Source organism: Spermophilus citellus (assembly GCF_964194105.1).
Source record: "Spermophilus citellus genome assembly, chromosome: X".
Lineage (NCBI taxonomy): Eukaryota > Metazoa > Chordata > Mammalia > Rodentia > Sciuridae > Spermophilus > Spermophilus citellus.
Window position 1 is genome coordinate 116,911,289 of NC_138190.1, and position 25,104 is coordinate 116,936,392.

At 43.3% G+C, this 25,104-nt stretch overlaps 1 protein-coding gene across 6 annotated transcripts in view; it reads right to left on the minus strand.

Moving 5' to 3' along the window:
- Positions 1 to 1,709: 1,709 nt before the first annotated feature.
- Positions 1,710 to 25,104, minus strand: part of SEPTIN6 (septin 6) — a 71,698-nt gene continuing 48,303 nt past the window's right edge. Inside the window, exons 6-11 of one of the 6 annotated variants that reach the window (XM_081277440.1) lie at positions 22,653 to 22,749; positions 18,693 to 18,861; positions 15,310 to 15,442; positions 11,191 to 11,381; positions 7,873 to 7,934; positions 1,710 to 2,711 (exon numbers count right to left, since the gene is read on the minus strand). In XM_081277440.1, the coding sequence (XP_081133566.1) occupies positions 2,593 to 2,711; positions 7,873 to 7,934; positions 11,191 to 11,381; positions 15,310 to 15,442; positions 18,693 to 18,861; positions 22,653 to 22,749 (771 nt within the window). In that variant the 3' untranslated portion in view covers positions 1,710 to 2,592. Of the gene's footprint in view, positions 2,712 to 2,767; positions 4,566 to 7,872; positions 7,935 to 11,190; positions 11,382 to 15,309; positions 15,443 to 18,692; positions 18,862 to 22,652; positions 22,750 to 25,104 lie in introns of those variants that run through there. The other 5 variants (XM_081277438.1, XM_081277437.1, XM_081277436.1 and 2 more) reach the window with 5 other exon arrangements.

Genomic DNA, 25,104 nt, shown 5'->3' on the forward strand with positions numbered 1-25,104 from the left:
GCGGACACATCATTGTTTGTATGTGGTGCTGAGGATCGAACCCAGGATGCACGAATGACAGGTGAGCGCACTACCGCTTGAGCCACATCCCCAGCCCTCATCATTTGTCTTCATTTCCAATTTCTTTTGAGAGGCCAGTTGCTTCTAGCACTTTTAGGTTTAATGATGCACAAAATACGCCCCAAAGGTGGAATATGGCCCCATTTTCTGTATTTGTATGACTCGTATGCTTACAACGTTTTTTACATTTTTAAAGGTTGAAAAAAAATTAATTCATGCTATGTGAAAAATATATGAAATCCAAATTTCAGCATCTAAAGTAATGTTTTACTGGCACACAGCCAAATTCATCATTTTACACCGTATCTATGGCTGTTTTCCTGCTATAGTGACAGGAGAATGGTTGTGGAGATCATATGGTCTACAAAGCCCAAAGTATTTGCCAACTGGCCCTTTACAGAAAAAGTTTGCTGACCCTCAGACTAAAGTAATGATTCTCAACACGGGATGACTCTTGGAAGCATTCTTGGTTGTCACAACTGTGTGTGTGTGTGTGTGTGTGTGTGTGTGTGTATGGGTAGATGCTACCTACATCTAGTGGGTAGAGGCCAGGGATACTGCTAAATACTCTACAATGCACCGGGGAGCCCCACACAATTAACTGGTCCCAGATTTCCATAGTGCTGTGATTGAGAAACCTGGGATTAGAGGACCCTAAGGTAAATACTTTCTAGTGCAGGGAAAACTCCATCCTTAATAAGGGATCCCCTTTATTGAATAACCAAGTCTATAACTTACGTTAGCACAGGTAGTCTTCATAACGCCTGTACGAGGGAATCAATGATATACCCCATTTCTAGAGAATCTGTGAAAACAACTTGCTTCTGAGGACACAGCAAGTCCTTCTGGCTCAAGTCTGTATTTTTCCACACCTCAGAACATGCCTCTGCTCTGTGACGTCACAGGCGATTATGGCCTCACTCGGCTGCCCCCTAGTGTTCGAAAAGCGCAGAAACAGGCCAATGTTGTTTCTTAAGGTATCCTGCAGAGGCCTCCAGGCTTCCTTACAAAGGATGAGAACAGCTAGTCCAGTCTTCATTCAGCACCTGGCTATTAGGGGAAAAAAGCCTGAAGGAAATAAGCCTCACCTTTGCAACCAAATTCTGTAAAGTGATCACTCTCCCTCTTGCCCACTTTAATTCCTGGGGGAATGGGAGGCTTCCCTCTCTGGTAGACCTAAAATACAGCCTACTATCTACAGAATGCTTTCTGGGTCATAAAGAACAGTCATATTCATGAATTTGGGGGAACGTTTGTATCACGAGATTAAATGAAAGAAGACATGCAGAGTTATTTTCCTTCTAGAATTAAAACTCACCTGAATCTTGTTCCATAGGATGGGGCACTCCACTTTCTTCATCTGTTATCCCGATGATAATTAGGTCAACTGATTAGTTAAACCCATGCTAATAAAGTAGAAAACTTCCTGTTCATATCCACCCAGCCCCAGTGGGAATTTGAGGCTCAAATGGAGGAAAGATGGTGTTGTGGTAGCCCACCAAGGAAGATTTCGTGGGCTCCTGGCTCCCGAGTTTCTCAAATTATCCATTTGGGAAGCAGCCACTCACTCTTCCTAAGGCAAACTGTGGTGAGCCACATGACCTAATAATTTAGGATCAGATCACAGAGCCATTTAGCATTTCTTTGAATTTTATTGAAAATTGACATGGACATTAGAAAGGTATCAAGCTAAACAGTGCTGGTTCTGGGATGTTTCTCTTGGAAAATGAAAGCCCCCAGAGGGGTAGTGACTGGTCACACCTTTGAGCAAAAAGAACAAAGAAGAAAGGAAAAACACAGATTCTGAAAAACATGCAAAGAGGCTCTCTCAAGAGACACTGGACAGTGGACCGGTAGTGATGGTGGTAGGGATATATGGGAATGAGCACACTCACATGGTATTTTGATGCAAATTAAACCAATGAATTCAAGGCAGATTTATCCTCTCTTTCCAGATCCCAGGTTGAACAGAAACCTCTTGCAAAGCCCCCAATGGCCTTGGAAGTTTGAATGGAATAATTCTGCCCTCACTAAGCTTAAATCCCCTCTCCTCTCTCCTTTCTCCGCCTGAATATTAGATAGTGGATCCATTTTTCCCCCTTGCTGGGGTCTGCAGAAGGCCTGTGAATGCTGGAGAAGATGCAAATGTCACTCAACTCTCTCTTCCATGTTCAAAAATGTTTAATAATAGCCAGAGACAGTTAACCCATTGAACCAGAGAATTGTTGCAAAAGAAAAACATAAAAACTCGAAACCTTGTGAACAGCACTTCCGCACCCACAGCTGGGGTCTCCTACCCCAGTCACTTACACTTGGGTGAGTGGTCCTGTAGTTGTCTCTCTGAGGTTACATTTGGTCCATTTTCCAGCTCTGATGAGTCTTTTCCTGCCTTGTTAGTTTAGGACAAGACACTTCCAATTTAAAATACCATGTAAGTCAAAAGAGAGCTTCTTGCCTGGACACAGGGACACATGGACACTTGTTGAGTGGTATGTGTGTGTGTGCATGTGTGCACATGTGAGTGCACACAGTTTAGGGGAGAGGGAATTGGTCGATTTCTGGTTTGAGACAATATGGAACCCTAACTCTTCTATAATGGCAGTCTTCTCCTTTAGACTTAGTGCAGCTGCTGAAGACAAGATTAAAAAAAGCTGGAGAGGGAGAGAGAAAGAGAAAGAAAACATGAAATTAGCCAAAGAAAAAGGACATTCAAAGTAAGATGGGGAGGGGAGTGGGCAGTGTTGAGGTAGCACAGACTACACTTGGAGAAGACAGGTTAGAAATGGGGTCAGTGAGGGGCCATCACCATGGGAAAATCTGTGGAGAAGGTTTGAAGAACACCACACACCAGTTTAAAGCTTCTTGTTTTAATTAAAAACAAGCACATATTAACAGCCACATGTGAATGCTAAATGATAAAAACAAACAACAACAACAACAAAGCAAAAACCGTGATCCAACCTGCAGCTGGGGAAAGCAACCTTCTTGGCTTAAAAGAAATGAAGGGTGTGTGTGTGTGTGTGTGTGTGTGTGTGTGTGTGTGTGTGTTTCAGGAAAGCCATTCCATTCCAGTCTGGGAAAAGAAAAGCACAGGCCATTTCTAATGACTGGTTTAGTTTCACCAGAAGTAAACAGAGAACTTAGGGTATTTTTTTAAAAATAGTTACAATGGTACTAATTAACAAGCCTTTTCAGTGGAGAGGGGGAAAATGTCTACGTGAGAAAAACTACCCAAGGAAACAAGCATTTGGATGCTTTTAAAAGGCTTGACTGACTATTTTTAAGGAGCTGGCCTGGAGCTTCTTCCTTCGCAGCCCCCACCTGCCCCATCCTCATGCTTTTCTATGGAGGAAAAACACACTCTAGGGTCCTCTAACACTGACGATTTGGTTTCTCTGAACATCAAAAGACCTTGTCTCCAGGAATATATATAAACAGACTGAATCCCTTGGTGAAACAGATGACAAGAAATCTAGCCTGATTTTTGCCAAGAAACAGCAGCAGGACTTTGGGCAATTCCCTTTGCTTCTCTGTGTCTCAATTTCCTCTTTGGGTTATATCTATCTTACCCAAATTTCTCCCTTTTATATAAAATACCTGCTTACTTTCTGAAGGTCTCCCAAAGGCAATGTGGCTTTAATACTTTTGAAGTATTTTGAGATCCTCAAGCCTCAAGTGGTCAATCTGTAAACAAATGCAAATGAGGGGGCCTCCTGTTTGTAATGCCCAGAATTACCCAGAAGGATGGTGATTGCTGGTTGGTAACCTCAAAGGTGGATTTAGGAACATCAAAGCTGTAAATAAGGAGTCTTTCTCAAGGAGACCTGACAGCCCTAACTCTGAGCTACTGCTGAGGATTTCTTTGGTTTTTGTTTATGAGGGTTTTGATGGTGGTGGTTCATTTTTACCAACAAGTATTGTGTCTCCTAAAATGCTCCACTGTGACTTGAATTTTCCCAAGAAACTAGTATGTGCTTTGGCAGCATCACCATCTTGCTGGCCTCTGACCACGAACCAATCCTTGACTCACCAACCAATACATAACAGAACTGAGTTCTTGCATTATCAACAAGAGAAAAGCCTATGCATGTCTGCTTTTCAGTTTTTCTACTTTCTTCTGCTGTTTTTTTCCTTCCTACTATTTAGTAATATTTTATTGAATAAAGAAATTCCTTCCTCTTTTTTGACACTTCAAAAAGGCCTAGAAATTTGGCATAGCCTTCTTGACTCTGTGATCACAAAACAACCCCCCCCCAAAAAAAAAGAAAAAACAAGAAAAAAGTAAAAGGTCATTGTCGGTGTCAGTGGGACTGGGAGGCAGGAGCAAGTTGAAGAAATAAAAAAAAGGGGGGGGGGCTTGAAGTACACAGCAGGGGTGGAATGCCCGGTTGCCTGGCACCCCAAAGGAAAGCTGTCAATTAAAATAGGAACCTTCGCTTAAAAGGCTAAGTGGAGTCCAGTCCAGCTGTAGCAGGGGATACTATTCAGTACACAGCCATGGATTACTGCAAAGGAAGGGCAGAGAGACGGCATATTAGCCACAGATCATTGCTAGGTCGCCTCCAGCTCTCACTCTGTCACTGCCCAAACACCAAAGGTCATTGTGCCTCATGACCCTGACAAGAGAGGGCTCTCTATTTCAGAGGGATTCCCAAAGCCACTATTAGATGGGACCTATTATAAAAATTAGGGCAAATTTTTTTAAACATCAAATTATTAGACTTAAAGGTAAGGACCTTCTAAGGCACAACACCTATTTTCTTCCCTCCAACTGATAAGCTTGCATGTTCTTACTGGGGACATGCACAAAACACACATTACGATCATCCTCATATTCACCAAAGAGACTAGAAGACTTATTCAAGCTCTTGAGTCTTCGACCAGTTGGCTTTCCAGTTTATGAAATGGGATTATTATCCCTGCTACTTGCCCTGCCTTATTAGGATGGCATGGAGTTCCCTGGGAAATGACCAAGGAGATGCGAACATTCCTTAGAAGAATCTTATAAGTCTATCCTTCAAGATTCTAGTCTGGTAATAATATTCAGGTTTATTCCCCCTTCTGCATTTGTCAGGTACCCAGAGTTAGAGAGGGGAAATTTATGCTATTTATTTCAGAAATTGTGTTTTATGCTTCCGGGTTTGGTATAAATAAACTCATGGCTTTTAAGATAGTTTGACTGCAGTTACTTTGAATAAAAACTGCAAAGGGCTGGACTCCTTTTGGAGCTCTCTAAAAAGGGGCTGTGGCTTCTCAGGTTAGTGAAGGGGGCAGGGAAGACCTCGACTGGGACACAGGAGACTAAGGGGACAGCTTTGCTGACTGGTGCTTACTCAGCCATGGTGGATGCAAATACCTAAGGGAAACAAGGAGCAATGAGAGTTTGAACAGGGAAACTGTGGCAAAGAGTAGCAGATGGGACCTCTGAATGTCTGGCAAGAAGGAATGTGAAGGGGATAGTGGGAAGAATGGATGACTGGAGGTCCTAGGAGAAGGAACTGAGATGCATTTCTGAGTCACGTGACTGCTGACTTTTGGACCAGAGGCCAGAAACCATCCTCTGACTCTCAGGCTTCTATAAACTCTCACAGAAGAGAGGGAAGGGCATGGTGCATATGTCCCCCGAGACATGTTAAAGGGAAATTAGAGAAAGGGAGGCTCAGTTGTGTTGCACGGGAAAGGGTGCATCTACGGGAAGCCCAAACTAAAAATGAAAAGAGAAGCGGGGTTAATGAATGGGTGGATTAATAAACCCAAAAAGGGAGTGATCAGAAGAAAATTGTTTGCCATGATGACTAGTGGATAACTTAGAATATATAGCTATGTTACAGTGCCTTGAGCTCATACTGAACTGGCTCCTGGGAACATGCTTTCTCTCTCCTATACCGACATAACCCAGTTTGACAGCAGTAGTGGCATCAGATAGCAAAATAAAGATCAACAACCTGAAAAATATTTTTAAAAATCTCTTCTTAATTAGGTCCTAACCTAGTAATTATGAGCTCCCCACCACCCAGATACCTTCAGCCCTCAGACACTTTGCTAGGCACAAATGGGGAGTTGCTGTTTAATTCTGGTCAACTAGCATGAGCTCTGAGACTTGCCGTTAAGATAGACAGTAAATAATTTCATTGTTTTTGTTGTTGTTCCTTTTAGATATACATGACATATTTCATTGTTTTTTTAGGATCATTATGTTTGGCCCGATTTCATAGGCCTTACGTTTCAGAAGCCTCTATGATGGACTGTCTCTTTGGGATTTGCTTGAAAGTAGGATGTTTTGCCAGCTGCTTGAAGTTGCCAGTGGAATAGCTACAGCAATCAGTTTGGTGACTAACAGCAGGCTCTCCATCTAAAATCATAAACTGCATGGGTGAGCAGGGAGAAGTCTTCTCAATATTTTATATTCTCCAGTCCAAGCAGACAAAATGTAAAAAAGGCCTTTGCGAGACAACCAGGGTATTTCAAACACTAAATAGACATTTTATGTTAGCAAATTATTGTTAATTTTGTAGGTGTGATAATGGTGGGAGTGTGGCTATTATTATTATTATTTTGGAGTCATTATCTTTTAGAAATACATACTAGAGCATGTACACATAAAATGACAGAGGTTTTGCCTTACAATAATTCAGCAGGTCTGGGGTAATTGATGAAATATAATTGGCCCTATGTTGATGGTTTATTTGGTGACTAGATTGTGGGTACACAAGGCTGCAGTGAACTATTCTCTCTCTTTTTGCTCACGCTTGGAAGTTTCCATGGCAAGATTTTTTAAATAATAAGAAGCCTAATTATGTTAAATGAAAAATATTTATATTCCTGTTCCTCCATTACCTGAACCTAGCAAAGTAGATAGAAGGTGCTTAATCACTGCTTTCAGCCTCCCCGTGACCTACTTGACACCAGGGACAGCTTTATTTACTTCTCTAGATATAACACCTAGCTCTCAGGAATCCTTACCAAAGGATACCCCTTCCTTAGCAGAGGTTTTCATGAAGATGGTACTTGTAGAATTAAATGTAAGACCACCTCTATAATATCTATGTTTCTTCATTTTCTTCCTCTTTGATTACGGTTTGGGAGGAAAGCCAAAAGGAAAACGGAGAACTTGAACTCCTCAGATAAGAAACAGCCACCAGAGGGAAACAGAATCAAGTTTACATCAGCTTTTTACATTTCCAAATCTGGGATTAATGCTGACTATGCCACTGTAGGACAGTTTCTTGTATCACCAGTTAATTTTGAAAGTAATGATTATGTATCTTTAAGAAAAAAAAAAAACGGCCTGTAATCCCAGCGGCTCAGGAGGCTGAAACAAGAGGATCACAAGTTCAAAGCCAGCCTCAGCAATTTAGCGAGGCCCTGAGCAATTTAGCAAGACCCTATTTCAAAATAAAAGATAAAAAAGAAAGGGCTGGGGATATGGCTCAGTAGTTAAATGTCCCTGGTTTCAATCCCCAGTATCAAAAAAAAAAAAAAAAAAAAAAAAAAAAGAAGAAGAAGAAGAAAAAAGAAAGAAAGAAGTCCACAATTGAAACCTCAAATACTGATCACATCTATGCTACCCAGCTGTTCTATCAGCAAAAGTCTGCAAAAGCCCCCTTTTCATCAGGCAGGCAGGCAGACATTCCACTTATATGCTTGAAACCACCCCAGGCTATTTCTTCGTATCATAAGACATAAGAGGAAACCAGCTAATCTAATGAAGTAGTTTCTTTTATGATTAGATATGTGTGTTAGGGTTGTGGGGTTTGGGGAGATATGTTCTAGGAGCCACTGCCAGTTCTACTTAGAGTTAATAAAGCTTACCAGGACCCTGGGTCTCATGCAGCATGCAGCAAACAGCAGAGTTAACTGTAAAACAGTAAGAGCTAATGAAGGTGGGGTGAGCACGAAGAGAAATCAACTATTATGAGTTGACACAATGAAGAGTTAGAGATCAAAAGAGATTAGGAGTGCAGGGAGGGGCAAAGGGAAGGGTGGACTGGTAGGCACCCCTCAAACACTGGTACTCTTTCTTGATCTTTCTAATAGCAGCCAAAGGATCTCCTAAATATAAGACTCTACTAGATCCACCTGCCCACTCTTGAGAAGAAATCTACTACCACCATTTCTATCCTCAAAACTTGCCGCCACCATCATGATGGGAGCAGAGTGGCACAGGTCTAATGGTGGGTCTTCCAGAAGTTAATTAATTGTTCATGGAATTATATAAGGAGCCCAGACCTGGGTTTACTTATACATTTTGGAGTGTGGAAGAGGACTGGCTATTTTTTTAGGCCATTATTGCTCATACGAGGTACCACGTCCCAGCAAGGTTTTCACCCATCTCAGAACTGGAAATGGGTACCATTACCAACCCCAGATATTTCTGGAGACTGGAGAGGTATTTCCCTATACAGGGTCTTTTGTTTGGATTGGGGGAAAGTCAGATAATCTGAGGCAATAAGAAGAAAGCCTGGTCTGAGGAGAGTTCTCACAAAACATTTTGAAAGGGGAATATTTATTATTTATTATTATTTATTTAGTGTCAGTGTCCTCTGAGCAAAATACATTATCTGCCAATTCCTGCAAGTGGGCAACTGCCCCAGGGATACAGTTAACAAATACCACGGGATTACAAAGGCAGAAGATTAGAGCCCCAAAGGTAATTTTTCTGATCTTAAAAACTGGAAATGGGGGGGCTGGGGATGTGGCTCAAGCGGTAGCGCGCTCGCCTGGCATGCGTGCGACCCGGGTTTGATCCTCAGCACCACATACCAACAAAGATGTTGTGTCCGCCGAGAACTAAGAAATAAATATTAAAAAATTCTCTCTCTCTCTCTCTCTCTCTCTCTCCTCTCTTTAAAAAAATAAATAAAGTCTTTCTTATCCAGGAATATCCCCCCCTTTTAAAAAAAAAAAAAAAAACTGGAAATGGGGGGCTGGGGCTGTGGCCAGTGGTAGAGCACTTGTCTTGCAAGTGTGAGGCCCTGGGTTCGATCCTCAGCACCACATAAATAAAAAATAAAGGTATTATGTCTAACTACAACTAAAAAAAATATTTTAAAAAAAACTGGAAATGGGCTAGAGTTGTGGCTCAGTGGTAGAGTGCTTGCCTAGCATATGTGAGGCACTGGGTTTAATTCTCAGCACCACATATAAAAACAAAGATCCATCAACAACTAATACAAAAATTTTAAAAATACTGGAAATGCCTGTAATCCCAGCTACTCAGGAGGCTAAGGCAGGAGGAGTTCAAATTTAAGGCCAGCCTCAGCAACTTAGTAAGACCCTGTCTCAAAATAAAATTTAAAAATGGGCTGGGAGTGTAGCTCAGGGCTATAGAGCACTTTCCTAGCATGTGTGAGGCCCTGGGTTCAATCCCCAGCACCACATACACATACACACACAAAAAGAAGGCATCCATTTCTGCTGGTACAACTAATATAACCATGACAGGTAATACCAAAAAGTTCATTAATCAGTGAATTTTGACATATAGTATTAAGATTCAACAACCAGGGGCTGGAGTTGTAGCTCAGTGGCAGAGAACTTGCCTCGCACATGTGAGGCCCCGGGTTCGATCCTCAGCACCACATAAAAATAAATAAATAAAGATATTGTGTCCTTGTATAACTAAAAAATATTTTTTAAAAAAGATTCAGTAATGAAAATCTCTAGATTTCAAATGACACATTTGTTAGTCCAGTGTGAAAAAATTAGATTGCAAAAGCGAGTGCCTTCAAATATGAAATGTTTTACAATTGAACGAAGTTATTCAAAGTCACAGTTATGCAAAGTTGTACACTGTGTTATTCCTAAGTAATAAGCCAGGCACAGAGGAAAGGAAGATGTTTCTTCCTTTTGGCAAGTATCCAATAGACAAGTCCAGGAATGGGTGGCTAAAAGAAGGCAATGGGGGTTGGGATTGTGGTTCAGCAGAAGAGCACTCGCCTAGCACGGGCGGGGCCTGGGTTGGATCCTCAGCACCGCATAAAAATAAAAAAGGTATTGTGTTGTGTCCATCTACACCTAAAAAATAAATATTTTTTTAAAAAATTAAAAAAAACAAATAAAAAATAACAGAAGGCAATGACCATGGACACCTTGCAAGTCCTATTTAGTAAGGACATTGCTAAACACTCCATCTTGGAGCTCCTTGGGTTGCACTATACAAACAACCAGAGAGCATAAGAGCACTCACTGCTGGATGTTTTCTTGGTGTTATATGGTCTGACTGGAAAAGCTTTTCTCTTCTCTAGTTCTGAGATGAGGAATGGGTAACTTTAGCAAGCATTGACTATTGACCAGGACTATTAGGAAGGGGTGGGGTCAGGACTACTGACACACACTGTAACCTGGAGCACATTTGATCCTGCTTTCCCAAGTACCAGAGGAGACAGATTCGTTTTTCAGTCACTTCCCCAGCTTGAGGATGGGGCACTCAAAGGATGCCAACATCTGAAGGCTCCCCACTAAGTTCTCAGTACCCCAGGCTGGGCACAACTAAGCAGCCAGCAGGAAGGGATAGAAAAGGGTGGGAAATAGGGGCTGGGATGCAGCCTTCAGTGGAAGCAGTTAAATTCTGTTGGCTGCAGCTAGAGAGAACTGAGTCAGGTGAAAGCTGGACTATGGGCATGGAAACGTGGGCAACCTCAGATACAGGACGAGCAAGCAGGCCTGGAAACATCAGGTCCAATCTCCTTGTGGTGGGGAGCGGGGAGGAGGTGTCCAGAGGCATCTGCTAAAAGATTCTCTTTATTCCACCACCCTCTATCCGCCCTTCCTTTTTCTTCCACTCCTTACAACTTACATCTCTCCTTGTTTCCTCCCTTCTACTCTCTCACATTCCCTTTGCTTTTCCTCTCCTTTCCCTTGCTTTTTCATCTCCCTTTTGCAGAGTTTTTCTAAGTAGCCCAAACAGAGGGACTGAACCTCTGGGACCCAACCCTCCCCTACACTCAGTTCTCCAAACAGGGAAACCAAAGATTCCATGGGGACCAGTTATAGGTACTCAAATTAGTCTAAAAGCATGTGGTTCATGCCTGGTCACCAGCCCTTAGCCCCCTCAACCTCTGGGTCCTGCTCTGGGGAGATGAGCAGAAGGAAAAAGGAACCACCACCCTAGATAAGCCTGCTACTTACTTTTTCTTCTCTTTATCTCTTTTCAGAGTCTGTGAGCCTCCAGCCTGGGAACCCTGAGACTGGAGCAACTCAGCTGCCGTCTTTCTCTGTTTGAAAGCATTCACTTCATCATCCAGGGATTTCTTCTTATCCTCCAGCTTCTTCTTCTCATCTTGGTGAAGTTTCTTCAGACGGTCAAATTTCTCATGCAGCTGTCAGGGAGACAGAGATTAAAAAAAAGTCCCTCAAGGTAGCCTCCAACCCAGCAGAGTGAGGACTGGCAAGGCTGCAACTTTGTAGGACCCCTGGACCACAGGACACATTTCTGCCAGGTATTGCCATGATGGTATCAAAAGGCACACTGCTGTAAGCAGTTCTCTCCACCTGGTATTTTATCTCAAAATCTCTGCTTCTGAGATGGTCAAGGAACAGTGTGTTCTGTGTCATCCAACATTATGTTGAAAAGAATCCCCATAGCAAGCATGGTGGTGGACAGCTGCAACGGCAGTGACTCAGAAGGCTGAGGCAGAAGGATCATAAGTTCAAGGCTAGCCTTAGCAACTTAGTGAGGCACTAAGCAACTTATTTTTTTTTTCAGAGTAGAAATTAGAAGTTTATTAAAGGAGAGCAGAAAAGACTTCTCCCGGAGGAAGAAGTGGACCCAAGAGGTGGAATCCCCTAAGCAACTTATTGAGACTCTATATCAAAATAAAAAATAAAAGGCTCAGTGGTAGAGCGCCCCATCCCTTTTTATTTTTTTATTTTGAGACAAGGCCTTGCTAAGTAGTGGAGACTGGCTTTGAAACTGAAATCCTGTTCGGCCTTCCAAGTCGCTGGGAGGATAGGTGTGCACCACCACACTCAGCTAATTATTACAACAATCAGATGAGGTAGGTTCTGCTACTGTATCCAATTTTATAAGGAAACAGGAGGTCTGAGAAATGAAAGCATTTGCCCAGACAAACCAAACTTTAGAGGATTATGTAATAGGACCTCCCATATGTAAGGAGCCCCCACTTTTCTTATCCCTTGCAATCAGGGAGGATCACAGAGAAAACTGCAGCAATGATAAATATGGTCTAAGGAAATACTTGGCTTTGGTTATGAAAGGAGATAAAAAGATCTTATAAAATGGAATGAGTGTGGACACCCTAATCTTAACCAGAGGTGAGGCTCAACTAACCCTGAATAGAACCAGAGACCTAAAGAACCACAAGCATATTCTGCTATGTCACTGTGACAAACAGATCAGGTGCAAGAACCATAGGCTCTGCCTTGCATGCACAAGGCCCTGGGTTCAATCCTCAGCACCACAACAAAACAAAAGAACCATAAGCTATCACAAACTAGAATGTGGAAACTATTCTATAAAGTAAGAGCAGATCAAGCAGAATTTCACCTTATTTGGAGGATTCAGGGGAGAATTTAGGATTCTGTAGCACTTGCCACACATTAAGAAGGTCAGGGGGCTGGGGATGTGGCTCAAGCGGTAGCGCGCTCGCCTGGCATGCGTGCGGCCTGGGTTCAATCCTCAGTACCACATACAAACAAAGATGTTGTGTCCACCAATAACTAAAAAAATAAATATTAAAAATTCTCTCTCTCTCTCTCTCTCTCTCTCTCTCTCTCTCCCCCTCTCTCCCTCTCTCTTAAAAAAAAAAAAGAAGGTCAGTATTCTGGGTCCTGTGGGTATTTGGAATTGTCACTTAGTAAGGTGTGGTAAGTGACAGACTTGTTGTATAAGATGGTTTTTACTAGTCACTTGGAGTAAGGGGGTCACTTGGGCTGCCCATCAGTTTAACCTAGCTTTTGTTTGTTGCAACTTTTATTCATTTATCATTGAGATCCCCTTGCCTCTCCTCCTAAAAGGGCTGGGTGATATTTTTCTTCTTAAAAGTGAAACTGAAATAAAATCAATATCCTTTCCATGGGCTTGGTGATAACCCTTGAGAGTCATAGCAGATTAGACATGGAAGAGACTTGGGAAGTAATTAAATGTTTCTCTTCTTTATGGTAGAGGCTTTTTTATATCATTATTTTATTTATTTATTTTTACATGATGCTGGGGGTCGAACCCAGTGCCTCACGAATGTGAGGCAAGCGCTCTACCACTGAGCTACAACCCCAGCCCCATGGTAGAGGATTTTGAAGCCCAGAGACGCAAAGCAGTAGCTGACATGACCAAACGTACCTGAGGTTAGTTAATCTGTCAGGCAGAGGTGGATTGGTAGGGGAGACCTTTGAGGCCAGGTCATGGCTTAGAGAACTAACTACATGTTTAGGAAGGATTGTCAAACCTTAGTTTAAAAACTTGCTAGGCCTGGACAGATAAACTATAAAATGAAATGGAACAGAATACCCAAGTATACAGGGAAATGCCCCATCTGTCCCTGTGTTAGGTAAAACCTAGGACCACCTGAAACTACCTTTCTCCATAGCCATCAGAGAAAGTAGAATGGCACAGGTCAGCAAGAAAGCCATTAGTTGTCCCTATAGAGTTCTGAACTCCCAGGAAAGGGAAAATAATCAGCCCTAACCTCAAGGGCTGGACTTTATACCTGTATTGCTCAACAGTATTTTCTGTGATACTGAAAATGTTCTGTATCTGTGTTGTTCAATATAATAGTCACTAGCTGCCAGACATGGTGGCACATGCTTATAATCCCAGTGACTCGGGAGGCTGAGGCAGGAGGGTCACAAGTTTGAGGCTACCCTCAGCAACTTAGTGAGGTCCTTAGCAACTTAGTGAGACCCTGTTTCTAAATAAATAAATAGATAGATAGATAGATTAAGAGGGCCAGGGAAGTGGCTCAGTGGTTAAGTAACATTGGGTTGAATCCCAGATATTTTTTTTTAATATTTTTAGTTGTAGTTGGACACAAAACCTGTATTTTATTTATTTTATTTTTATGTGGTGCTGAGGATTGAACCCAGGGCCTTGCATGTGCTAGGTGAGTGCTCTACCACTGAGCCACAACCCCAGCCCTTAATCCCAGATATTTAATAATAGTAATAGCCAATAGTTGCATGAGAACCAAGCATTTGAAATATGGCTAATGAGAGTAATAAACTGAGTTTTAAGTGTTATTGTATATTTCAAATTGCTAAAAAGATTAGGTTTTGGGGCTGGGGATGTGGCTCAATTGGTAGTGCGCTCGTCTGGCATGCGTGCAGCCCGGGTTCAATCCTCAGCACCACATACAAACAATGATGTTGTGTCTGTGGAAAACTAAAAAATAAATATTAAAAAAAATTTTAAAAAAAGATTAGGTTTTAAGTGCTTTCACCACACAAAAAAATGATAAGTATAGCAAATGAGAGATTTGTTAAATAAGTCGATCCAATCATTCCACAATGTACTAAAGCATCACATTGTATCCCATAAATGTATACAATTATCATTTGTCAATTAAAAATGAAATTTCAGCCAGATGCAGTGGCATATGCCTGTAATCCCAGTGGCTTGGGAGGCTGAAGCAAGAGGATCTCAAGTTCAAAGCCAGCCTCAGCAATGTTGAGGAACTAGGCAACTTAATGAGACCCTGTCTCTAAATAAAATACAAAATAGGGCTGGGGATGTGGCTCAGTGGTTGAGTGCCTCTGAGTTCAATCCCCACTACCGTCCCCCACAAAATGAAATTTTAGAAGTTCAAGAAACTTAAGTAACCACATGTAGCTAGTGGCTACCATTATCGAATGCAAGGCTCTGGAGAATTAGGTAACAGAGAGAAAACCTCTCAGCCTCAGGTGAAAGGCAAAAAAGACACAGATCTAGCCGGGCTCAGTGGTGCATGCCTGTAATCCCAGTGGCTTGGGAGAATAAGGCAGGAAGATAGAGTTCAAAGCCCACCTCAGCAAAAAGTCAGGAGCTAAGCAACTCAGTGAGACCCTGTCTCTAAATATAAAATAGGACTGGGCATGTGGCTCAGTGGTCCAGTGTCCCTGAGTTCAATCCCTGGTACAAAAAAAAAAAAAAAAAAAAAAAAAAAGCTCTACCCAGCCAAGGTAGGGTTTCAGAAGCTGTGCTCCATTCCTGCCTAGAGGCCACAAGGCTCTTACCCAGGGTGAAGCCCGTCATGGGCTTCCACGCCCTGATGGACCTCCCTTCCCTTCCTGCTTGGCACCCAGGCTCCCATTTACCTCTTTCTCTGCCTCTTTGAGCTCCGCTTCTTTCTCTTTGACTCTCTGGACGAACATCTGTCTCATCTCCTCTTCCTTTTTCTGCAGCTCTCCTAGGAATTCATTTCTTTTGGCCTCATATGTCTCCTGTAAACTGCGAGCATGGTCAGGTTAATCCTTCTGCCTTCAGAGGGGCTCTTTGATGAAAACTGTCTCCAACCATCCTCCCTGAGTTCCTTCATCCTCCCCCAATTTTAATAGAGATGCAAAAATAGAACCACAAAGCAGCAGGCAGCTGGCTCAGCACATGACGGTGGATCGTATGGCTACTTGAGGAGAAAAAGTCGGCCTTGGCCAACTGAAGAGACTTAGAAAATCTGGTTTTATGCCTTCATATCACACATGAGGAAACTGAGGCCCAGAAAGGTGAAGTTACTCACTGAAGATCACAGGGCTAGTTGGAGACAGAGGTGGGACCAGAAGCTGTATCTCCTGTCTATTCATTTGGGCCCACCCATGGAACTATGCTGCCAAGTCCTGGCTCTAAAACTGACCATGTTAATTCAATGCTTCCACAAATACTTTCTAAGACTCCACCATGTGCTAGACATGGTACTAATTAACACTATGCTAATCACTGAGCATCTGGACACCATTCCTGCCCTCAAGGAACTTGGGGTCTAGTGGGAGATGCCTGGGCTAAGGCCTCTGCCCCTGGACTGAACTTATTTTGAGGTGAGGTTCCTGAGTCTGGTAGAAGAGGACAGGCTTTGGATGCTCCATTCAAGAACTGTACATGTATCTACTGTATGGTTTTAAACAGGAGAACTGACTGGATCCATGAGAAAGACCACTCTGGCTGTATTGTGAAGGAGAGATCTTCCAATGATCCAAGTAAAAAATGGTGGGATCTGCATGTTAAGGGGTGGTAAGGAATGGAGGGAGGTAGAGGAGCAATAAAGGAAGCAGAACTCCCAGGACTTAGGAAAGTCAAAATGATTGTGGTTTTGGGTTTGTGCACCCAGGTGGAAGGTGATTCCATGAACTGCAACAGGGAACACTGGGGAAGGAGTGTGTTTAAGAAGAAAGGAGATGAATTAGATTATGGACAACTCACATTTTTGGTAGGGCCTCTGTGGAATGTCTGAGTGGAAATGTCCAGTATGCAGTTGGATCAAAGGGTTTAGAACTCAAAAGTAAGATTTTAGTTTTTGAGTCATCCACTTTGAGGTGGTAATTAGGAATATGAAAGTAGAAGGAATCAGCCACAAAGAGAATGGAGTGAAAGAAGCAGAAGGAATCCTGGGGGAATACCAATAGTTAAAGGAATAGGCTGAAGAACATGAGCCTGCAAATGTAACTGACAAGGGAGTAGTAAGAGAAAGAGAGGAATAAAACCAGCCAGGTCATTACTGGAAGAGCCAATATCTCAAGAATGAGAAAGTGGGGAATAGCATCAAATGTTAAGCATTGAGATCAAAGAAGATGGGACTCTAAGGCCACAATGAAATTGGCTACCAGTGGGTGACTGCTGGCCTTGGAGAGAAGCACTTCCGTGGGGTGTTGGGAACCTCTTTGACTGCATTGAGTTGAGGAAGTAAATGAGAGAAGAGGAAGAGGAGCCATAAATACAGAATGACTCTCCTTCCTGTAAGAGCCACCCTTTTTTAAAAAAATATATTTTCTTAGTTGTGCATGAACATGATACCTTTATTTTATTTATTTATCTTATGTGGTACTGAGGATCAAACCCAAGGCCCCACACATGCTAGGTAAGTGATTCACCATTGAGGTACAACCCCAGCCCCAGAGCCAACTTTCTTGAGAGAGCAGGAGCTACCTAGGAAGAAGAGCAGGACTAAGAGAGAACTTCTTTAGAGTGGGAATATTTACAGGCAATGTGGAAAGGGGTCAGTGGAAGAGGAGTGAAGAGGATGAAGACACGGAAACAGAACTACTCACAATGAGGCGGGCATGGTAGTGCATGCCTGAAATCCCAGCAGTTTGGGAGGCTGAGGCAGGAGGACCACAAGTTCAAGGCCAGCCTCAGGAACTTACTGAGCCCCTGAGCAACTTAGCAAGACCCTGTTTCTAAATAAAAAGGGGTGAGGAAGTGGCTTAGTAGGTAAGCGCCATTGGGTTCAATCCCTGGTACCAAAAAGAAAAAGAAAGAAAAGCAAAAAAGAAAGAAAGGATGGAGCAAAGGTCCTTCCAGGACTGAACTGCCAAGTGGAGGCACACTTCCTACTCCACGGATGCAGAAGTAAACTGTGGGAGGCAAAGGAAAGAAGCAGTTGAGGTAGCTCTCATCAGAACAGAAAGCTAAGCTCTCCTTCCTCCACCCCAGGGACTCCAGTGACCTTTCCTAGTCTGTCCCTGTTAGGAACTAAGGCTTCTGGGCTTTGCCCCAGGCCACTTTTCTGCTGCAAACAGGTACTATAGGAACTTAGAGGCCCTTGGAAAGCTGCCTTCTCTCACAAGTATCCCCTACATTTGCTTATTGATGCCTGACATTTCCTAAAAGGAGACTGAGCCACATAAAGGGCACCACATGGTAATTTAACACACAGGGCTTTTGCATATAGATCAGATGTGCTTCTACTTGGTCTATCTCTCCCATCTGCATAAAACACTGCTTTTAGAAACATTCTCCTTCTCTGAAAGCATCTGAGATTCTGATTTAAGAAATATGCCAGTGATTATTCATATCCTGTGGCCAAAACAAAAGTTGCACTTGAATGCAAACATGAAGGAGAGTGAATAAAGAATCTGCATTCATCAATATGGGTAAAGTGACTGCTACTTAATCCTATCTGGTGTGTGTGTGTGTGTGTGTGTGTGTGTGTGTGTGTGTGTATGTTTTCAGGGCTGGGGCTGGAACCCAGGGCCTCCCACACACTAGGCAAGCATTCAATTACTGAGCAATATTCCTAGCCCTCCTATCTGGTTTTGAGAATGGCAAGGAGGGTAAAGAACAGACTGGAGGCCTGCCCAAGCAACAGAAGCCTGATGAAGAAAGTAGGGCAGAAGACAGTTACTAACTGCCACCCTGTGGAATAGGGTGGGGCCCCAGTTCAGGGATCCCTTCCCCCACAGTTGACTGGATGTGGGGGTAGGGGGCTGTGAGAGATCAGCCAGGCTGTCTCTCTGGATCCCCTCCCTTCCCTCACACCTATCAATAGGGTCACAGTGTTTCCCAAGCCTGTCCCACTGCAGCTGTCTTGGCTGGTGCACAGACGCCGAGAAGGAAGGAACAAACAGAAATGGTGAGTGAGTGACCTCTGTTCCTCCTGCAAGGAGGAACCCATGTCTGGCTTCCCATGTCAATTCTCCAGGGCAAGGTTTCCATACCACCTGGGTGGGCTGAGCTGGGCTGGCCTGGCCTGGCTTGTTGGGGGCGGTACCTGAAGGGTTTGCTGTCAGGGTCGGTGTCCTTGAAGCCCATCTCCTCCAGCTTACAGCGTCGGTACAGTTCATAGTGCCGGGTGTGGGTCTGCTCCCGCAGATCCTCCATGTTGACCCGAATCAGCATCTCCCGCAGCTTCACAAAGTCGCAGTGAGCCTCGTTTTCAACTGCATAGCAGGGATTGGGGTATTGAAAGGATATTGAAAGGAAGGCCAGCAGAAGCAGAAATGGACGAAATGAAAGGCAACATGCCCAACAGTGACATTGCCTTGCAATCTGTGTAGATAGAACCTGTGAATTTACCTCCTAATTTGCTTTTGAACTGAAAATGCAAATGGAAAGTCACAAAAATGGCAGTCATAGAAAACTGGAATGCCATAAAAATATCTAAGGATGTTCAGTAGCATCTCAACCCAAATTCACCAATCAGACTATCACAGGATTGTCTACCCTGTGCCACTTTGTGGACAACAGCATATGTACACCCATTCAATAAACATTTGTGGAATCTCTGTTCTTAGTATGGTATGGGGCCCTGGGAATTCAGAAACAAAGTAATGGAATCCTGTTTTCAGGAGCTAAAGTTTAGTGGAAGAGTAGATGTAAATAGGCAAATACTAAACAATGCAAAATTATAAAAATGGAGGTAGAGCTGAGTAAAATGGAAGCCCAGAAGGTGGTGGGGGAGGGGTCCTACAAACTCCTTGGAGAGTGTAAGCTTCACCAAAGAGACAGCTCCTAAGATGACTCTGGAAAGAAGAATAAGAGTTTATCAGGCAGATGAGGAACACTGTCCTTGCAAGGTCTCCGTGTGGCTTCACAAGGTTATATAAATAGTATGTTACAGAGTTAGGATACAAACCCAGGCAATGTAGGGGGGAGGCAAAGGCTATGACCAGATGGCCAAGTCTCCAAAGAATAAGGGGAAAGAGCCAGGGTATCAGTAGATGATGGTGACAACCAGGGGTGGACCTCAGGGGTGGCCCATTTGGATGGCAGAAGCTTTGAAGGAGTATTTGAATTAATGGCCTGATGAGCAGCAATGATGACTAGAAGAAAGTGAACCCCACTTTCTGGCCTCAGTGAAAAAGGCCCCTTCTTGAGAGAGTGTAGCAAAGGTCTGCATTTTGGATAGTGGCCAAGAATGACAGAGATGTGGACCAAATCACAGCAAAGTGGATTTCTGGCTGGAACCAAAGGTCATGAGCAGCGCTTTGTCAAGATGTCTCCAGACATGGCTCTGCTGTGTTGGACGGTGGTGTTTGGCCTAAACATGGGGTGGTTCACGCCTGTAATCCCAGCAACTCCGGAGGCTGAGGCAGGAGTATCACCAGTTCAAAGCCAGCCTCAGCAACAGCCAGGTGCTAAGCAACTCAGTGAGACCCTGTCTCTAAATAAAATACAAAATAGGACTGGGGATGTAACTCAGTGGTCAAGTGTTCTTGAGTTTAATCCCCAGTACCAAAAAAAAAAAATTGAATCAGTAAGGCAACTTCTTGGGACCATGCTAAATGCCACCTGCTTCTCCAAATCTGGACAAGGATTCCTGATAGTCAGTCAGAAGGCCCCTGTAAGTTGCTAAAGCAATATGCAACATCATCCTCATTCAAACTAATAGTCAGGGTTGGGGGTGTAACTCAGTGGCAGAGCACTTGCCTGGCATGCTCAAGGCCCTGGGCCCCATCCCCAGCACCTCAAAAAAAAAAAAAAAAAAAAAAAAAAACGAAAACTGAACAGTCTCGGACTGACAAGAAAAACATTCAAGAACCCAGTTTTGGTTATGTGTGGGGTTGTCCAAGTAGAAGGAAGTTATCAGAACCACGTCTGCTGGCTTCTCTTCTCTCACCTCAGGTTCCTATATCACAGGCCACATACCCATTCCCAGGGTAAGACTGGTAGTCCAGAAACCATTTATTAATGCTCCTAGTAGAACATTCCCAGCCCCAACTGGCAGGGAAGAGCAAAACATAGCACAATTCTGATAACCAGTCCTGTCCTACCTATTAAAAAATCCAGACTGGGGGAGTAGCTCAGTGATAGAGCATTTGCCTAGCATGCACAAAGCCCTGGGTATAGTCCCCAACTATCACTAGCGGATCTCTGCATGCTCTAAAACATGCCAGCCTTTGTATTCTATGTGGTCAACTCACCACCTACTCCTTTTTTTAAAAAAATTATTTATTTATCTATTTATTTGCCAAGCAATAGGGATGAGTTTACAGATAATCTGCCACCCTCTCATACAGTGCCCCTGCAATCTGTGGCCCAATTTATAGCTGTCAACTCTGAGGACCAGAGACACCTCTTCAGTCCATGGCAGTGCCCTAAGACCTTATCTTATTTACTGAACCAACTGGCCCTGAGGGTAACTTAACATTTGTCAGGAAGACCACAAAAAGAACTTTCCTGAGCATATATGTCTGACTGCTTTTAAATTGTGAAATAATCATGCATTGTACATGCATACCAAAGAGGACATGAAATGTGCACTGATGTCTATAACCCAATTTAAAGAGTATCCATACTTTAGAAGCCTGCATTCCCCTTTCTGATCTCATGCCCCACTCCTAATCCCCAGCTTTCCCTGGCAATGAGTCTTAACCACTATTCTGACTTTAGGGTTTATCTTGTTTGCTTTTATAGTTTTACCACTTATATACAAATTCTTAAAAATATATATCATGTTTGGGGCTGGGATTGTGGCTCAGTGGTAGAGCGCTGGTCTAGCATGTGTGAGGCCCTGGGTTCGATCCTCAGCACCACAAAAATAAAAGAAAATAAAGGTATTGTGTCCAACTACTTCTAAAATATAAATGTTTAAAATATATATATATATATATATATATATATATATATATATATATATATATATATATATCATGTTTAATTTTCTTACTTTGGAATTCAAACAAAACAGAATTCTACAGTATGTATTCTTCTGTGATTTATTTAGCTCAACATTGTTTCTGAAATTCATTCATCAAAATGTTCATTTGTTTTCCCTGCTATATGATATCCCATTATATGAATAAGTCACAATTTATCCAGTCTACTGTTTTTGTGGTGCTATGGGTTGACCCTAAGAGTGCTTTGCCTCTGAGCTACATCCCAGCCCTTTTGTTTTGAGACAGGGTCTCATTAAGTTGCCAGGCTGGCCTTGAACTTGTGATCCTCCTGCCTCAGCCTCATGCCTGGTGGGATTCTAGGCAGGCATGGTGCAGGCTATCCAGTCTACTTTTGTTTGTTTTTGGTACCAGGGATTGAACCCAGGGGCTCTTTACCACTAAGCCACAACCCCAGCCCTTTTTTTATTTTGACAGGGTAGTTACTTAGGGCCTTGTTAAGTTGCTGAGGCTGACCTTGAACTTGCCATCGTCCTGCCTTAGCCTCCCAAGTGGCTAGAATTACAGGTGTGCACCATCTCACTCATCTAGTCTATTTTTAAAAAATGTTTTTAGTTGTTGATGGACCGTTATTTTATTTATTCATTTATATGTAGTGTTGAGAATCGAACCCAGTGCCTCACAGGTGCTAGGCAAGTGCTCTACCAGTAAGCCACAATCCCAGCCCTCATCCAGTCTATTTTTAATGAATATCAGGCTGTTCCTGATTACTTGTCATTGGGCATAACAACTCTGTCAACATTCTTACACATCTCCTGGTACCTCTGGGCAAGAACATGTCCTTTCTTGTACACTTCCCCCCCTTTCTTGATCCATGTCCATTTGTTTTTCTTTTAGGGGTGCTTTCTTCATAAGAAACAAAGGGAGACTGTTCACATCAGAAAATCCAGATGTGGAGCCAGAGTTTGCCTGCTAGTGACCCCTATGATTTGAGACTCAAGTTGAATGCAGACAAGCTGGGGACAAGTTAAGGTCTTGTTATTCAGAGACTGGGGACAAGCAAAGGAACAGACAGAAGGGGTTCCCTGAGTGTAGCCTGTCTGCTAGAGACTCACCCTGTACTGTGCCCCAAGGATACTGCCGTGCCTTCATCATCTTGTTCCCTATCTTCAGTTCTTCTGTGCTGCCAATGACGGCAAAGGGAAGGTGGGCCTGAAATAGAAGGCAAAAACCACTCAGAACTCCAGAGGAAAGTCATAGAGCATCCCACAATACAACTGCTGCTCATCTCTGGGCCCTCATTCTGCAATGGCCCTCACAGCTGTCATTATCAAAAGGCATTGATTAACCCACTGAACTGTGTGGGAATAAGAGGCCTAGTCCTAGCCTTTGCTGGTCCCAAATTCACAATACAAGATAACAATGGCATGCCAAATGTCATAGGGAAAAAAAAGAGAAAATAAGCAGACTAATAAGCAGATACATGGATTAGCAAGTATATTCATCAGCTTTGAAGAGCTGTGACCAAAGTCCTGGACAAGAACAACTTAGAGGAGGGAATTGGGGTTTCAGAGAGCCATAGATAGCCAAGTTCATTGTTCTGCGCCCTAAATGAGGCAGCACATTATGGTGAAAGGGCATGGCAGAGGGAAGCCACTCCCTTCATGGCAGCCAGGAAGTGGGGGTAGCACAGGGAAATTGTGGCCTTCCAAGGCATACCCCCAGTGAACCACTTCCTCCAGCCATGCCCCACTTATCTATAGTTACCACCCAGTCTATTCAAACTAGAATGGACTGATGCGGTTATAGCTCTCACAACCCAATCATTTTACCCCTGAACATTCATGCATTAACACAGGAGCCTTTGGGGGCCATCTCATATCCAAACCATAACAATAAGCTCTTCACTTTCAGTTGCTATAGGAAAAAGAGACTTTGGAAGGTGGGTGAGCAGGAAGAGGAGGCTGGGTGTGGATAGAGAAGATAAGGGAGAACTACGGGGGCTGGTTTCACTGGTCGTCCCCACTCCCACAGAGTGAGAGCCCCCAGAAGAGATTACACCCTGAAACCACAAGGCTGACAGAGGTATACTGTCCTTCCTCTCATCCTTCCCTGGACCAAGAGCTCACACTGATCCCTTGAGCCTAGAAGGCAAGTCACCAAGTATTCACCCACATGCTCACAACTGCTGACTTCTCTTTTAAGTGTTACAAGGTAAGCAAAGAAGTAGATGGGCTGAGGCTGGGGCTCAGTGGTAACGCACTTGCCTGGCATGTGTGAGGCACTAGGTTCGATTCTCAGCACTGCATATAAATCAATAAAGGTCTATCAACAGCTAAAAAAAATATTAAAAAGAAGAAAAGGGGACAACACACTCCCTCAACCACTGGAAGCTTAAAATCTTGTGGGAGAAGGCCAAATGACATACCTAAAATCACAGAAGACTGCTGAGGTAAACACTAATCAGTGCCTAGGAAAGCTTGTAATTCCACACAGTGAGATGTGAGATAAGAAGGACTCTAAAGAATATGATAATGAAGGAAATAGAGAGAGGAAACTGGCCACTTCCCCTTGGCTCCAGTCTTTAGATGAGGATCAAAGCAGAGTGACCTTGGTTGTAAAGTAAAAGAATACACTCATAAAACATCTGAAGAAGTCCACTGCCTAGTAGGCATGCAGCCTATCCTACAAATTCCCTCTGCTTATAGGCACAGGGCAGTTTCTCCATTGTATCCTGGCCTGCCATTGTCAAGGAACATGTAATAAAATGTCCGAATCCTCTCTGTTGAGTCCACCAAGTTCTTGTCTTCAAGATTGGAAAACAGGACACTGGGATCTGTTCAGTCCCAGGGATGAGCAAAGGTAATATATGACCAAGAGCTCAAATGTATGATCTGGGCCCTTGCAAATAGTAGGTGATTTAGTGTTTCTTGAGTGGTGATGGTCAGGTTGCAGGAATAGGAGAAAGGAAAGAAGGCAAAGTAGGGTCAGGATATGAGCTCAGAGTATGCAGGGGAGATGAGGATCAGGGCTGGCTAGCAAGGAGTCTTTGTGGTCATAGAAGAGGGAGCTGTCCCAGCATAGGGCCTGGGAAACACTCAGGATGCCCCATTCCAAGGGAGCTGACCAGCTTGTAGGAGTCATCCTTAGCCAGATGGAACATCTGAATAGCTGTTGTTTACAAACTAGGTGAGACCAGGCATGGCTGTACCCAAAAGGGCTTTACACCAAAAGGTAAAGGGCCCACTGGAGCAAACTTTCTTAGGCTCCTGTCAAAAACAGGCTGTGGTCTCAGATATTTTTACCTGTTTGTTCTACAAATGTTTACTGTGCTGCTACTATGTGCTGGGCCTTACAGACAACAAAATGTTGAGCCGGCCGTGGTGGCACATGCCTATAATCCCAGCAACTTGGGAAGCTGAGGCAGGAGGATCACAAGTTTGAGGCCAGCTTCAGCAACTTACTGAGATCCTGCCTCCAAATATAAATATAAATAAAGAACTGGGGATATAACTCAGTAGTAAAGCACCCCTAGGTTCAATCCCAGTACTTAAAAAAAAGGCAGCA